This window comes from Delphinapterus leucas, chromosome 13, assembly GCF_059928025.1.
Source record: "Delphinapterus leucas isolate spDelLeu-1000000601 "Yukka" chromosome 13, BTC_Dleu_Yukka2, whole genome shotgun sequence".
In the NCBI taxonomy this organism is placed as follows: Eukaryota; Metazoa; Chordata; class Mammalia; order Artiodactyla; family Monodontidae; genus Delphinapterus; species Delphinapterus leucas.
The window spans coordinates 93,276,947-93,293,326 of NC_143141.1; the positions used below are offsets into that span (position 1 = coordinate 93,276,947).

Consider the following 16,380-nt stretch of genomic DNA (forward strand, 5'->3'; position numbering starts at 1 on the left):
AAAGAGAAGCTTACTGGATGTTGCACAAACTGAAAAGTGATTTAGGAGATCTTGGCTTTCCTCAGAGTTTCTGGTAATATACCTAGGAAATTGGACAGAAGTGATGTATATTGCTTTTAAGTGACCCGGTTCCCTTCTGCTTGGAGAGAAAATTGCAGAGGGGCAGCGTTAGAATCAGTATATATCAGTTTTCTATTTTAAAATACCTTTATTTTGCAATCCTCTGCATTTCTTTACTGTTTCCCATTTATATGACAAAAAATTCAAAATAAAGATATAAATTTTTAGAACCACATCTCTTTAAGCCAAAACAATGTTTTTGAATTGAACTTTTTATATAAACGGGCAAGTCTTTTACATAGGTGACGTGAATCATATTACAAATATATTTTCCTGCTCTAGACGAGGCCTAATCTTACATTTTCATGGTTTCTTTTAAAATTGAGAGTATTTTGTGTTTTATTTAACAAGTTCTCCTGTTAGAGTGGTCATGAAAGAAAGGGACAAAAAAGGCTATTAAAGAAGCACACCATGAAATTCTTCAAAGAACTCCCAGAATCTCAGCTTCACCTTTTAAATTATTATCCCACATGTTCAGTGAGCATTGTTCTGTCTGTTTCGGCTACTACACTCAGAATCGGGGCACGTTTGCAGGCCGACCTCGTAGGGTGGGTTCAAACGGGCGAGGTGAGCCCCAGGGACAGTTCAAACCTGCGGCAGTGCTTTCAGCCTTTATTTGTAAGATTTAAAAATATGCAATTGACTTTATCAAGATGAAAGACGATGAGTCTCCTCAAAACATTTTTCCCAGCAAACCGGCTCTGGGGGACACCGGCCGCCCTTGCCCCATCCTGCCGGTGTAGCAGGCGCTGGGGCAGACGGGACTACACCGAACCACAACCATTCCCAGGCCCGAACACCCTCAGGGGTCCTGCTGCGTGGCCGGCGAGGCTGGCCTCCAGGTGGATGGAGAGAGACTGCCCGGCTCTGGGTCCTTGCCCACGTCATGTCCGGCAGCCCTGATTGCCGAGAACATACGGACGTGCATCTGAGGCTGCCCTGGACGCCTTCCTGGGGAGTCCGCTGCCTCCCTGTCGACAGGCCGATGTGACAGCCCACCTGCCTCAGCACAGGACAGGCAGCAGCAAGGGCACAGTGTGTGCATCGTTTAAGGAGAGGCCCTCCCCTTGCAAAGAAAAAGCTGTACTTTAAATGCCTTAATACAACTACTTATCAAATCCTCATTTCATTTCAAAAGAGAGAGAGGATGATGGAACATGATAATTAGGTGATCACACGACTTCAGTCAGTAGATTGAACTGTTTCCACTTCTGCTACCCTGTGTCAGGGTCGTGGTTTTGTAAACGGGAGAAAAATCACAAGAAGGGGTTATCTGTCTTACAGAAGGACGAATCAGAGGCACAGGGGAGAAGCTGGTCTGTGGCCACATTTTGTGATGTGCACCTGTGCAAATCAGAGGATCTCCACGATACGTACTGTAATGCACAGTCAGTTCTCCTTTGATGATATGTCTCAGACCCCCGTGGAGGTGTGAGCCGCCATGATTCTCTTGGGGGTAGGTGGTTAAGTGAGTCGTGAGCACAAAGGGCCTCCAGGATGTTCGGGCTCAGACATGTTTCTGACGTCCTAGACCTACAAAAGCCACAGAAATCTAGTCCGTTCCTACTGAGAAGGGCTAGTTCCAGGAAATCAGAAATCCAGAAGCTTGTGAGTGGTCCTGATTTCTTTTTTGTAGATTTTTGCCTGGATTCTGCAAAAATGGCTTAAAGCATTTTATTATGAGTTTTCCATTGATATTCTTAAATGTCTATACAAGACCATTTTTTCCAGCCAGATAGTAACATGAACTACCCCCAAATTACTTTCTCTCGATATTGCTTAAATTCCAAGGCAAATGCAAGATCACAGACAAGGCAAAGGATCACCAATATTTTTGTCTGGAATTTACAGAGATTCTAAGACTATGTATTCGTCATTCCCTGTCTCCGAGTGTTTTTACCAATACTACCTTTGGAGTGGAGAGGAAAAAATGAAGAAGCAAGGGTTTTATTTATCACAACTTTACATCTCTAACCATAGGAACTTAAAATAGACCCGGTGCGAGTATCGGTGACAACTGGCAGGGAGCAGGGTGGACCATCGGCTTGGGTGGCCTCCCCGAGGCGCCAGGCGCCGAGCGCCAAGCACAGCGCCTGCCTTGTCGGGAGTTTCCATGGAAACCCAGTCTGCTGCCATTTCTATCCCAAGCTGTGCAGCATGTGCTGCTCTGACTTTACCCACGCGGGTCTGCATGAGCCACAGGGGCCTCCCTTCATGGAGAAGATGCACTCCTGGATGGGGAGGTGCTGCTGGATGGGGAGGTGCCCTTAGATGAGGAGGTGCCCTTAGATGAGGAGGTGCCCTTAGACGAGGAGGTGCTCTTAGACGGGGAGGTGCCCTTAGATGGGGAGGTGCCCTTAGATGAGGAGGTGCTCTTAGACGAGGAGGTGCTCTTAGATGGGGAGGTGCTCTTAGATGAGGAGGTGCTCTTAGACGAGGAGGTGCTCTTAGATGAGGAGGTGCTCTTAGATGGGGAGGTGCTCTTAGATGAGGAGGTGCTCTTAGACGAGGAGGTGCTCTTAGATGAGGAGGTGCTCTTAGATGGGGAGGTGCCCTTAGATGGGGAGGTGCTCTTAGATGAGGAGGTGCCCTTAGAGGAGGAGGTGCTCTTAGATGAGGAGGTGTTCTTAGATGGGGAGGTGCCCTTAGATGAGGAGGTGCAAATCGAATTTCTGCACATCAATTCTACAGCAGCCTGTTACCAAGCGTCCTGGAGCAAAGACCCCTTTTGATGCATGAATTGTCACATCCACCAACTTCAGAAAGCTGTGTATTTTTGAATGATGAGATTTATTAAAGCGAGGAAATTTGTATGTACATCTCAGAGTTTCCAAAAGCCTTAAACTCTTGAATAGGAACATGAAAATGAGCGCCATAGAGCTGGCAGAAGAAAGAATATTTGAGGGCCCATCCAGGGCTGCCTCATGTGCTCCAGGAGCACCACCTAAAGAGGAAAAGGCCGACTTAGCACCCTCGAGAAACCAGAGCTGGCTCTTTCAGGGGTGGGTGCTGTGAGCGTGCATTCACAGCCTGCACGGAGCCCTGTGGTCCTGAAGCTCCAGGGGACGGCAGCCTCCCAACAAGCACAGACAAGCTCCCTCCCCCGTCCTCTTCCCCCGGCTGAGGGGCGTGACCTTGGAGGTTTAATTTCCCCACATTCTCGAAGCCAGCAAGTGGCAGGCCAGGGATTGGACCCCAGCGGCCGAACTTGAAACCCTGAAAATAATAACAAACCTTTCAAGAAAGCCAGGCCTCTTTCTGGGAATGTTTATTCTTTCCTGACACTGTGAAAGGTCTGAAAATGAGCCAGTAACATTTTCTTTGTTTTCATGGTGACAAAGGACAGTTTACATGCCTCTTTTTTATCAGATGATGCATCTGTAAATGGCTTAAACACACAAAAACTACTCCAAAATCCTTTTCTCTTTTTTTCTAATTAGTAAATTCTCGTTTTCATGATTTTGACTAAAATGCCTACTTAAATTTGAACAGAATATGTCAACCTCCTCCTGCCTCTATCAAAAAAAAGACATTAAAAAATTTCTACTCATGTTTAAATGAAAAAAATTTTAAATAAATTTGCACTAGGCGCTTAAATTAGGAAGACTTTAAGGATTTTTTTCTTTTGACCAAAAAGCAAGGCCACATGTATATTATTGGCTGGTCGGAAACATTACTGTTTCTTGATACATTTTCAAAACAGAAATGTGCATGCAGATTAGCTTCTCTTAGAATGATTTTTATTGCTTTCCAAATCTCCTCCCTCTGGGGTTGGGGGTGTCTCCACATGAGGTGCCATTTGGGAGATCAGTTAGATTCAGTCATTTAGGTCATTATTGACGGAATAGTCTTGAGGTCAAACTTTCAGTTCATGAACAGCTGTTACTTTAATGACAGGCCAACAATCTGATTCAGGGTATTGTTTTGATGGAAGGACAGCGTTAAACTCCTTCTGCCCCAAACTCCTATTTTTAAACCCTGATTCCACTTACACACATCGACGATTTCTCGACCCCTTTTCCCTCAGTGCCTTTTTTATTCTCCCACAGCAGTCTATAAACTTTAACCCTTTATAGGCTATGCCAAGTATCAACTGTACACCTGAGATCTGTAATCACGTTCCTTTTCTCAGGACTAAATGAGAATTGTCAGTTTCTAAATACCAACAATTGATTGCGCATCTAACTGTAAACTGGGACATTCACACCCTTGAACTCAGCCCAGCTGCATGAATGCCCACCACACTCCCTGACACTCTCACTGGTTTTGAGAAAGTCTGTCTGTAAGCAAGTAATCTGCTGGCCTTAACCCGACATCCAATATCCAGGGTGGCTCTCTGAGTGGAAAGCAAATTGAAATCTCTTAGAAGCATGTACCTTTATGAACCATTTTTAATTTGTGATTTTTGTCCCTGCCAGGAATTCAGATGCTCATTGAGTAGGGGGGTGGGGGGAGCACAGGGCATGATCTGAGGGTTACTACTGGGTGGTAATATTGTTACTAAATCATCTCATCCTTGTCTCTTGAGAGTTAAAATTTAGTGAAAAGAAAAACATTTTTTTCTTAATTTTTGTCCTTAATTCTTACATTCCTGGTGGGTGCAAATGCAGCTGTTGTAGGTTGAAGTGAAAGTGTCTTTGTAGGACTGCTTATTCCTGAGATGGCGTATTTGAGAAGTTCCACAGAGGGCAATGACCATAAAGCTCTCTTTAAAAACATCCCCTCCCATTAGCACAGTGGCAATGTGGTAGTTAAGAGACTGCACGGAGTTTCCTGGAAAGGTCTAAACACAGGCAGCGTAGGTGCCCAAATTAATCTCAGCGTCTCAGCTGACTTGGCTTGTGGACCGAGACAGATCTGTGCCCTACTCCCTACTCACGTCAGTTAAAAGTAAGAAGGGTTTTAAGGTAAATCAAAGCTACCTGAGTGCCCGATGACGGTCTGAAAGACAGCTAGTCTAACTCCCAGGGCTGGTACAGGAGGCTGCCCGCACCAGCCTCTGGGGCCAACCAGGGGCCCGGCTGGGAGGGGCCACTGTGACGGGCCTGTTGCAACGCCGCTGTTTTGAGTTTAGACGGGGACCGGTCTTGGGCCGCCGTGTGCGCCTTTTCATGACCAGTCGCACATCGTGTTCGGAGGGTGCAGCAACAGGTCCTGCTGTGACTGGTTCCACTGGACTTGAAGTAATGATGGAAGGGCTGGGAACATGGGGTGAACACCTGGGGACCAAGGTGCCGCACGGCTGTGGAGGAGGGGCAGCTGCCGCCCCGAGATCGCTGGTCCTTGGACGGCACCGCTGTGCGCGGAGGGAAGAAGGGGTCCGAGCCGCACCTGGTGGTGGACGAGGATGGGGACGCCCCACGAGCCCGGCGGGGACCCTCCAGCTCCATCTCACCTCCTCACCCAGGAAGGCTCAGCATTAAAGAGACTTTGGAACTGTATAAGTAAGAAAGTGACTTGTTCAGGGGTTTGATGCCTTTCCATGTGCCTTTGTAATTGCAGGTGCCCCACCCCTGGCTGCGACGGCTCCGGGCACATCACCGGCAACTACGCTTCCCATCGGAGGTATGCATGGCTCGCTCCCGCAAACACCCCCTCCGTGCGCGGGACCCCTAACGGGGGCTCGGGTTGCCTCCACTGGTGAATTAAGGGTCTAGAGACCCTCGCCCACAAAACGGGGCTGTCCCCAGGGGCCTCACTTAGAACGCCAGCTCTCGGGACCATGGCCCCCCTCTGACGTCCCCCTCATGGTGCCACTGGCTCCATCTGCAAGAAACGTTTCTCAAGTCACCCAGGAGCACGTCTTTCTAAATCAAAAAGGGACGAGAAAAAGAGCCAGGGTGTTATAAGATGCCAGAGAACAGCCATTGAGAGACAAGCATGCTAATCCCACTGAGAGTGGATCTCTTAAATATTGAGATTTGAGCCCCAAAGCTGTACGGTTATTATAAGGAGGGATCAGCAGAGCTGAACACACAGAAAGGCTTGACCTTACAAATCCCAGGCCCCGCCGGTCCCAAAGAGCAGGGAGCGTCTAAGTACAGCGTGAAGAGTCAGTCGTATGAGGCAGCAAGAGGCCCACGGTCGCTGAATAGTTTACAAACGTCTGTCTTACACCAGGCCCTATGTTAGAAGTGGATTGAAAGAGCCTGTTGGTACAACACCTGCACAAAGGTGGGTCTAGACCCCGTGGGCAGGAGCAAGAATTCCTTGTCGTGTTCAGTCAGGATCAACAAGCCAAGGTCAGGACAAGAGCCTCTCTGAACGGAGACCCTCGTAACTCGAAGTCTCCAATGCAGGAAGGGGAGCTGCGTCTAACAAATAAACAAACCATGTTACAACATAGCTGTCGCCTTGCCACCCTCTAAAATCAGATTATAAAGTGGGCAGTCGGAATGTGGATGAGCCCTTCAGCTTTAAATGCTTCCCCAACAAAAACAGCAACAAAAATGAAGAGAAAAGAGAAAGGAGGGGGGAGGAGAGAGGGAGGGAGGGAGTCAGGACAGTTGGTGTGGGTCACCCTACAGCCCGTGCACCGTCCACAAGCAGAGTGGATTGTGTGGGTCACGGGGGGTCCACACCGTGTGGCTGCCCGAGTGACCAGATCCCAGCGTTCAGAGCAGGGGGCGCTCCCGGGCTGGCTGGCTCAGCGTGGCTTAGAGACGGAGCTGGCAGGGTGGGCTGTTTCCTCCTTAAGGCCACAGGCTTCTGTGTTCACTTTTCAGCCATTTGGGAGCATCGTTTCTACGGCTCAGGTCTGGGAAAAGTAGGAATTATGGTGACCAACAAGGAGAACTGAATTCCTCAATTTATGGGTGGATTCTTCACACTGACTTGATAAAAACACCTCATTCTCTAGACCAGGGCTGTCCACCTGGGCAATGTGGGCACTCGGGATGAGATCGTTCTTTGCTCTGGGGGCCGTCCCATGCGTTGGAGGATGTTGGGGAGCATCCCTGGCTCCACCCACTAGATGCCGGTGGCACTGCCATCCCCGTTCATGACAACTAGGTGTCTGCAGACATGTCCGAATGTTCCCAGGGCCACTGCCATGCACCACAGGGTCGAGAGGAGCCTTGCCAGGTTGTCTTGCTGGTTTTACCTGGCAGCCCAGAGCCAGCTGCTGTATTGTGAATGTAGAACAAGGGTGAATACATTCCAAAAGGGATCCCCAGCGTAGGATCACCGGTTTAGAGAAAATGAAATAAAATAAAATAAAGCTCTAGTTAAGTTTCTAAGTCAAGCACACTCTATGCTACTCTTTATTTTAATTTATCTTAGAATTTACCTCAGTCCTCACAAGGCCAGAATTCCCAGCACTGAATAATGCCTGCAAACTAAAAGTGAACATTTACTGGTCATTTCATATCCAAATGTCTATTTTACTACTTTTTTTTGGTTTGACATCATGTAAATCTATTCATAATTTGAACATGCGCATGCATTTAACGTGTATTTTAGAATGGTGGGTATATTCGTATAGCGTAAACTTGTGAATGAAACGTAATTTAAGCTTGGATTTAAGCTATACTCTGTGCCTGGACTAAAAAGCACCAGGATTGCTCTGTACATTTGGAAAGGAAATTTGATTTGGCTTTCAGCACATTTCAGTGCTACGTACAGCCCTACAGGGGTCGGCCTATTAAAAGTAGAGCCCATTTCGCAGTATTGTTTATCCGAGAATACTTTCCACGCGTAGAAGTTAGGGTGGGCCTGAGCTGTTGGCTGAGCAGAAGTGGGGCTAGGGTAACAGTCCTGTGGACGCTGCGGAAAGACAGAAGCGGCCCCCCAGGCCCGACGACCCTTGAAGGTCGTAAGTACACATAGAAACATGCCTTTCGGGGTTACTCTTACTTGATCCATTCCCAGGAACATGAGGCGATGTTACCTACATGCAAACCACAGGGAAACTCCTCTCAGGGACCGATTCCTCAGCCTTCTGCTAAATTGTGCCAGGTTACCAGGCAGCCACAGACACCTCAGAGATACCGCAGGCTCGGTTCCAGGCCACTCGCTGCAATACAGCGAAGGCCACAATAAAGCGGGTCCCACACGTCTTTGGTCTCCCACCACATACAAAAGTTATGTTTACACTACACTGTAGTCTATTAAGTGCACAATAGCATTATGTCTAAAATGACGTAATTGCCTTGGTTTTTAAAATGCTAAAAAAATGCTAGCTATCATCTGAGCCTTCAGCAAGCGGCAGTCTTCTCGTAATAGTAACATCACAGATAACTGATCACAAACAATAATAGAAAAGCTTGAAAAGTGCGAGAACCATTGAAATGTGACACAGAGACACAAAGTGAGCAAGTGCTGTTGGAAAAACGGAGCCAAAAGAACTTGCTTGACTCGGAGTGGCCACGACCCTCAGCTGGTGAAAAATGCAAGGTCTGCGAAGCGCAACGAAAAGGGGTGTGCACGCCCGTCCTCGGGCTCCAGGGGGAAGAGCAGTCACAGCACGAGGACCCTCGGGTGCCCCTGAGCAGCTGTGGCCGGGACTCGCCCACCCCCGGCCCCCAGGCCAAATGCACACATGCAGACGCTGTCTACATTACAGGAGCTCACGTCTCCCTGCTGTAGCTGCCACCAAGGACAGTGTGTCCCAGGCACTGTCCCGGGAACTAGGAAAGTCTACTCGGCCCCGCCAGCCTCAGAGCCACCCTGAGCAGCAGGTAATTTCATTTCTCTCTGCACTGGAGGAAACAGGCTCTAAGCGATTATGTGTCGGAGACAGAACTCAGCCTAGTGGCCACCGCCAGTGTCACACATCTGGTCGTGGATGGGCCTCTGCACCTGGGACGGCCTGCAAAGTTCACACAGGGAAAGGAGGGTCACCCCCGACCCCAGGTGGGGACTGCTTTGCCTTGCTCTTGTTTGGGTTGTAATGGTGATGTGTTTTCTGTCTCAACGTCACCTCTGAAGCTTTTCTTTTTTTTTGCGGTACGCGGGCCTCTCACCGTCGCGGCCTCTCCCGCTGCGGAGCACAGGCTCCGGACGCGCAGGCTCAGTGGCCATGGCTCACGGGCCCAGCTGCTCCGCGGCATGTGGGATCTTCCCAGACCGGGGCACGAACCCGTGTCCCCTGCATCGGCAGGCGGACTCTCAACCACGGCGCCACCAGGGAAGCCCTCCTCTGAAGCTTTTTTAAGTCCATTTTGGTCAATATTGTTGACCATCTCTGATGTTCTATCAAAAAATGCCCATCATCAGCTTTGTCTGTCCTGAGCGGAGAAACCTCGCTCAGCATCGCACACGGAGGGGTTCAGGCTGCAGCTTGGTCTTCTTGTCTTCAGACCACGACAGAGCAATCCATTGCTTCAGCTCTCTCCCACAAAGGTCCTATTCCCCGGCCTCTTTTCTCTTCTCCTGCCCCTTCTCCAGGCTGGCTTGTTTCTGCAACTTCCAGACAGGCTGGCACAGCAACCTCTTGGCCAGGTCGTCCCCGTGGCCTCCCCAGGCCTCCTCCGACGCCATCCTCCCACCTGCCAATAGCAGCAGGCCCCACGGCCTGGAGCGGGTGCTCCGAGGCAGAGGTGGCACCCAGGCTTTTCACAAACGGCGATGCGGCACGAATCTGACTCCCCCGGGACCCCTCCCCATCTCGTAGAGCAGTGGCACCCCTCGGGCTCCAGAATGTTCTCTGACAGCGAAAGACAAGCTGTCCTGAGCACTCACTACGTGCCAAGAACATGTGCGTGGATAATCTCACTCTCCGAGCGTGGCTCTTCTCCTAAGGGCATGTGAGGGGCCAGCGCACGGGACCCACGCTCAGAGGTGACAGTGACCCCAGACCGGCCTGCAAGAGCTGGCTGTGGACTCCCTCACCTAGACAAGGATGCCGGGATTCCAGGCCAGCCCGTGTCAGAGCCAGGGTTTCCTCGGAGTCAGGGTCGGGTCCAGACTAAGTTCCCTGCTGCGCTATCTGTTCTGTTTTGGTTCTGTTCCAGTTTATTTTCACTCCCAGCCCCATGTCGGTGAGGACGCAGAGCCTCACCTCTCTCCCAAGTTCAGAGCCAGGCTCCCTGGCCAGCGTCCTGGCCTGTGGCTTCCCTTCACCACTAAGGTCCCCGTGTGGGGACGGGCAGGAAAGACGGGCTCCCAGGCAGGATCCTCGAGTCCCACCCACCCCTCCTCGTCATTCACTGATTAACTCACGACAAACATCTAACTATGACCTGCTCTGCGCAAGGCATTGGCCTGGGAATCAGAGGAAGAAGGGAGAATGAACACACAGGGAACTGACACTCGTGCGGACGAGCGAATGGACAGTCACCAGGATGGAGTGAGAAACACCACGGGGACCGGGGGCCGTGAGAGCCCCAGGGCTGCTGTCAGGATGGCAGGTGGGCAGAGAAGACTCCCTGGAGGAAGACCGTCCAGGCTGAGGGCAAGCAGACGGGGAGGGATGTGAGGCCCGAGGATGGCTTGGCCGGGACCGGGACATGCCGGAAGCCTCCAAGAGGACCGCGTGGGGCAGGGACAGCAGGGCTGGCGGCGCCCAAACCAGGAGACTTGGGTGCTGCGTGCAGGGGTGTGGGTCCATCCTGAGGTGAGTCGGAAGCAGGCAGAGGCTAAGCAGACCACACGCGCATGCAGCTGAGCCCTGTGGCTCTGACACCCCATCCCACAGGCAGGAGTGACATCGACTCGGAAGGCATTCAGGACAGAAGAGCCACAGGACTCGTGGGAGAGAAAACCCGGGAACGGCCACGGGTGACCCGGCCTCTGGCCCCTGACAGGAGCAGACGGGAGTGGTGTGGGCTCGGCCGGGGAGGACGGTGAGTTTTCCGGCAGCAGCAGCAGCGAAGGTGTCCCAGTCCCCGCGGGCAGCACGGTTTGCAGAGGGGCAGCTGGGAGTCATCGCCGCCTGGTACCTGGAGACCAAGGAGCCGTGGCAGCGTGAGGACAGAGGAGGGCCTGGAGGGGGGACTGGCTCAGCACGGGCAGAGCAAGCCAAGTGGACCACGGAGTTTGCAGATCGCGGAGCCGCAGAGCCGAGGCCAGACACGGACCCCAGCAGGGTGGCAGGAGCTGCAGCCGGTCCTGCAGTGTGAAGGCGGCGTCCTGGTTCCTGCGGGCCACCGTGACCCACCAGGATAAGAGCAGTTCTCACAGAAGACCCCGGGGGGACCAGAGGTGTGAAAACACAGCCCCCACTTTCTAAATTTTTATCCAAAAAAGGAGGAGAGAGATGGAGGGAGCGGGAGAGAGTGAATCAAGGCGCACGCACTCTCTTTTGCTGTCCTGTAGAGGGTGACAGGTGAAGCGGCGGAGCGAGGGAGGCCGCGTGCCAGGGGAGTTGGAGTGCTTGAAAATGGGGACACGAGGGGCGGGGGGCTCCGGAGCTGCAACTTTACAGAGAGGAGCCAGGCGCCTGCATAAACGTGGAACAGAACCAAGGAGACGGCCGTGATGGGGTGACGGGGTGATGGGGGTGCCCCCCAAGACAGCCGGGCCCTTGCCTGAGGGCCAGTGTGCTCAGACAGAAGCCAGACCCGGCAGAAAAGCATGTACTGTGGTCAGGACGATCCAGTGGACGGCACATCCCTCCCTGGCTCAGCCCTGGGGCCTCTGCCTCCACACTTCCCCGGGGGCTCCAGAAACGGTCCAATGCCTGCTTCTCCAGTTCTCTGCAAAAATTCCCGCTTATTCTATATAATCTCACATCTAATAGCCTAATAGCCTACAGTTAGCTGTTGTTGAACAGAAAAAAACTCATATATAGACATTCCAGCTAGCAAAGTTCCTTTAGACAACGTGAGCCGCTATTTCCAAAATTCCAAAATTAAATAGAATAAGCTTGGTCAACTTGCACTGCATCTTCTGCAGATGCCATGGGAAGCCAGCCATATCCAGGTAAGTGGGGACGGATGCCCAGGACACGCGCCCTCCCAAGACGAAGGGCTCTGGAATCCGGCCACAGGAACGCCACCAAAAAGGAATGGGGAGGCGTGTGTTTCTTCTTCCCTGTGGCCCCTTCTGTGCAGAAAGCTCATTCCCCTCTGGCAAGTCAGCCCGGCCTCTCCTGGTGACTCCTGACACCAGCTTCTCCCACCCAGGCTCTGGGCACCCTCGCGGGGGCCTGACAGTGTCTGAAGGCCTAGGGGGAGCACAGAGGAGCTGCCCCCAGGATATCGTTTTCATGCCAAGAAGCACCAACTGCTGGAGGAAACTGCGTCAAAGCCCCATCGACAGTGAAAGGGGCTTGCGGGGTGAATAGCTTAGGCGCTTCCTGAAGTCGCGCTTCTTCCTTAGCCTTTCAGGTTGCCCGAGAGCCAAGAAGAGCGGCATCAGGATAGCACAGAGCAAAGAGGACAAGGAAGACCAGGAGCCCATCAGGTGTGTGGGCCGGGGAGCGGGTCAGGGGCCCGGGGGGCGGGGTCAGGGGGCCGTGGGGCGGGGGCGGGGGAAGCTGGGGGCCGGGGTCGGGTCAGTGGAAGCTGGGGGCCGGGGTCGGGTCAGTGGAAGCTGGGGGCTGGCGGGGAGGCCAGGCTTGGAGAGGTCGGTCAAGTGTGAGGTCACAGCATTGAAACCAGACCATGCACACCTGCTAACTGACCAAAAGCATCCTCTAAGTGACAGGTGAGGTGATAACCAAACATCCATCCATCCGATGCTCTGAGTAACCTAAGTATAAGAAAGTTCCCTCTACCTCGGATGGGAAAAGCAGTGTAATTTACTGGGAAAGGCAGGTCCGTGAGAGCATAGGAAGTTATTAACTACAACAGCTAAAGAGAACATCTGGCTGACTTCCAGCTTAGGAAGGTCGCTTAGCTGCCTGTACTCTGCTTCTCGCTAAGGCGGGATGGAGAGCACGGTGGGTAGAAGGCTAGCCCCTACCCCTCCCCACAGGCATTTGCCCCGAACCGCTGCCCGGTGAGCCTGGGTCTCAAAAGTCTGTGAGATAAACCTGCTGCTATCTCCCTGAAATTTTAATCTCATTCATTCAGTGTCTTTAGAGGAAAGTTTTGATTAAAATTAAAATGTGTTTGCGGTTTGGCTGTGAGTCCTCAGCCCTTTGCCATAACCTGCAATAGAGAAGTTTCAGAAGCACGATTTAATTACCCTGTTGCTGAACCTTAGCTCCAACCAATGATTTTCCTGTTTATTAAAAAAAAAAAAAAAAAAATGCTCCTGGGGTACCTCGTGCCAAAGCTATGCCCGGAAACTTAACTAAATACCACCTCTGCTGCTCAAAAACCTATCTAGCTGGAAGGGTATCCTGTGATCTCAGAAAACATAGCCAAACAAATGACTATTCTCTAGCTCCTGAGAAGAACACAGGTTTATGCGACAATCTTTTAAAAATAATCCTGCAGTTTCCCATTGACTTTGCACATCTCCACCATAAAAGCTGTGACTCGCCTCTTGAACAGATGCCCGCATCTCACTTGCTCCAACAAACTGGTTCTTCCTTGTCACGCACGGCATCTGCATCCCTCACTAAGCCTGGACTTTCTGGTGTTCCAGGTAAACCTTCTTCCCACCTGGCCTGGACCAGTTTCCAGGAGGGTGAACTACTTCACGGCTCCGCTAGGTGGTGTCTTTTCGGGACTTTTCTTTTTCTTTCCTTCTGCTGCAGTAGAGGATGCCGGTTTGTCTCTCGTGTCAGGTTAACTTGACCTTGCTGGGGGCCACCAGGCGTAGGGTGGCGAGACAGCCAAGCTTGCCCCTCTGTCCCCCAGGTGCCCCGTGCCCGGGTGCGATGGCCAGGGCCACATCACCGGCAAGTACGCCTCCCACCGAAGTGCGTCCGGGTGCCCCTTGGCGGCCAAGAGGCAGAAGGACGGGTACCTCAATGGCTCCCAGTTCTCCTGGAAGTCCGTGAAGACGGAGGGCATGTCCTGCCCCACGCCGGGCTGTGACGGCTCCGGGCACGTCAGTGGCAGCTTCCTCACGCACCGCAGGTGAGTACGCCCGCCCAGGCTCTGCGCCGCGGGCGGCGCGTGGAGGCCGGGGGCGCCGCTTGGCCCGCGATGGTGCCACGCCCACCCCTCAGGCTGAGAGGGGAGACCCGAACACTATGGTACCAACTCATGACATTCTGAGGCTCGGGAAAGGAAGAAACAAACAAATTTATTTTGAAAAGCACAGACTCGTCCTACCACGTCTGCATGTACGTAGAGGTTTCCAAATGTCTTTGATCAGGATCCGCAGAAAGAAATAGGCTGTCATTTTACACGCGCGCGCACACACACTCACAGGAGTATCTGTGGATTTAGTTATTCATTTTGGCTGAATATTGCAGGCAGGTCCTACTCGAGGGAAGTGGGTGGCACCTGGTTACAAAGGCCTCATCAGATACATCAGGAAACCTACAGAAGGGCCAATCATCACCATTGATTGTTATTTGCTTAATTGTGAAATATCTATATATGCGATTACGTTGCCTTAGAAGAAGAGGCTTGCTCTGTTGAAGCAAGTGGCTCCCTGTAGAAATCAGGATGAATGACTGACGTGGACAAATCACAGGCGTGCCCCAGCTTCCCAGGATCCAGGTGGGGGGACACAGCATCACACATACGACATAAAGCCACGGGGCTCCCTCGGCCTCTCTGACCACAAACCCCGTGCGCCTTGCCTCCATCTGCAAAACTGCATGGAACGTGCAATGAGCCAAACGGAATGATGCGTGACGATGCGCCTTAACAGTTTTAGGAAGTGATTTTATTGTAAAAGAAATTCCTGCTCAGGTAGAGACTCAGACGGGACGAAGGGGCCTAAAGAGAGACATGAGTGTCCTTCCCTGACTCTCCCCAAGGTGGGAAGTCCCCGCATCCCCCTTCAGAAAGCGCCCTTGAGCAAAGAGGCACGCAGCCCGGCTTAACGTGCCCAGGGGCACAGAGACCCCTGACCCCCATGGCACACCGGTTTCTTCTTTTTGATAGAAATAGATCACAGTGTTTCCTAGGCGTCTGCGTGGAACGAGGGCTGGCCCTTCACCAGAACAGCCCCGGGCCCAGCTGGTAGCAGGCGTGTCCTTGGCCGGCGAACGTCTCACTCCTGCTCAGAGCGGCCCCCTCCTTTCCAGAGGGAGGGCTCGGCCTGCGGCCCCCAGTCTCCACTCTAGACGGGATGTTACCCGGCAGGGAACTCCCTTCTGCTGACTTCTGTACATCCCTGTACCAGAGTGTCTTCAGGGTACCGTCCTAGAAGCAAAAACGCTAGTTTTTACATGTTGATAGGAAGTGCCAAAGTGCCCTCCAAAAAATGCCTACTTCCTTAAGTTTTGGGCAATCAATAAATTTTTTAAAAATTTAAAAATCCTGCCCACATGACCTATGAATGAGGGTATACGTGGTTGGCTAATCTGACACAAATGAAGACAAGCTCCACTTCTCTGATTAAATGTAAGCACTCAGTTTCCAGAAACAGGCGTAACTGCTACCTGTGTGGCGTTTGCTGGTTTCCAAACCTTTGATAGGATAGTTGCCTTAGAGTCGGAAGAACAACCCTTTGTTCAGAGCCACCCAGCAGATCCTACTCGCCTTCGCAGGCTGGTTACTCAGCGCGTCCTCAGGGCTCGCAGGGAGGACGACTCGAGGGCCCCAGACTCCGAGTCGCTACCACCAGGCAGGACCCTCGGGGCTCACCCCTCCCCACATGCTGCTGGGCTCACCCCACACACCTGATCACCCTCCAGATTCACACCCAGGTGCCAGGACGGAGGTGATCTCGTAAAGACGCCCAGGATCTCCTGGTTCCTGGCCTTCCCTGTTTCTTTTCCCCCAAGAGACACATCTCCCCAGGGCCTCTGGCCAGGAGGGGGGTGTTGATTCAAAGGTGCCTTTGCCTTGAGCAGATGGAGGGAATCTCTGGACAGGTCGAGTGAAGACAGGCACAGCCGGTGACTCCTGTGACTTGGGCAGAATCTCTCTCACCTAGAATTCCTCGTGACGCGCCCTGGGGTCTGCAGACAGATCACCCAGAGCCCCAAGGAGGGTCCCGGGAGGAGCTCCCCGAGTCCAGGGAACAAGCAACCAGCCTGGTCCGCCCAGCCTGCGCTGGGAGCCGAGCCTCTGGTCCAGGGCACTGCGGCTCCACCGTGAGATGGAGCTGGAGGGTGGACCCTCAGAGCATCTCAGAAGCAGCTCCATGGGGGCCCTGCTTGTGGTGGGCAGAGCCGCGCAGAGACTTTGATACTTTATTTCACTGTGAAGCTTAATCAGAACAGTCTGACCTGCTACCTGTCACCTCTGAGGAGGAAGGTTATGTAGATGCTGCGTGGAAAGGGTTGGGAACCCAGGGGTGTCA

At 52.3% G+C, this 16,380-nt stretch overlaps 1 protein-coding gene across 5 annotated transcripts in view; it reads left to right on the top strand.

The window, feature by feature from the left end:
* The window catches only part of MYT1L (myelin transcription factor 1 like), a 136,822-nt gene that overhangs the window by 95,497 nt on the left and 24,945 nt on the right, over positions 1 to 16,380 (top strand). For all 5 annotated transcript variants that reach the window (XM_089894188.1, XM_022561451.2, XM_089894189.1 and 2 more), the window contains exons 15-17: positions 5,623 to 5,685; positions 12,382 to 12,465; positions 13,812 to 14,033. In XM_089894188.1, coding sequence (XP_089750314.1) covers positions 5,623 to 5,685; positions 12,382 to 12,465; positions 13,812 to 14,033 — 369 coding nt within the window. The remainder of the gene's footprint in view (positions 1 to 5,622; positions 5,686 to 12,381; positions 12,466 to 13,811; positions 14,034 to 16,380) is intronic.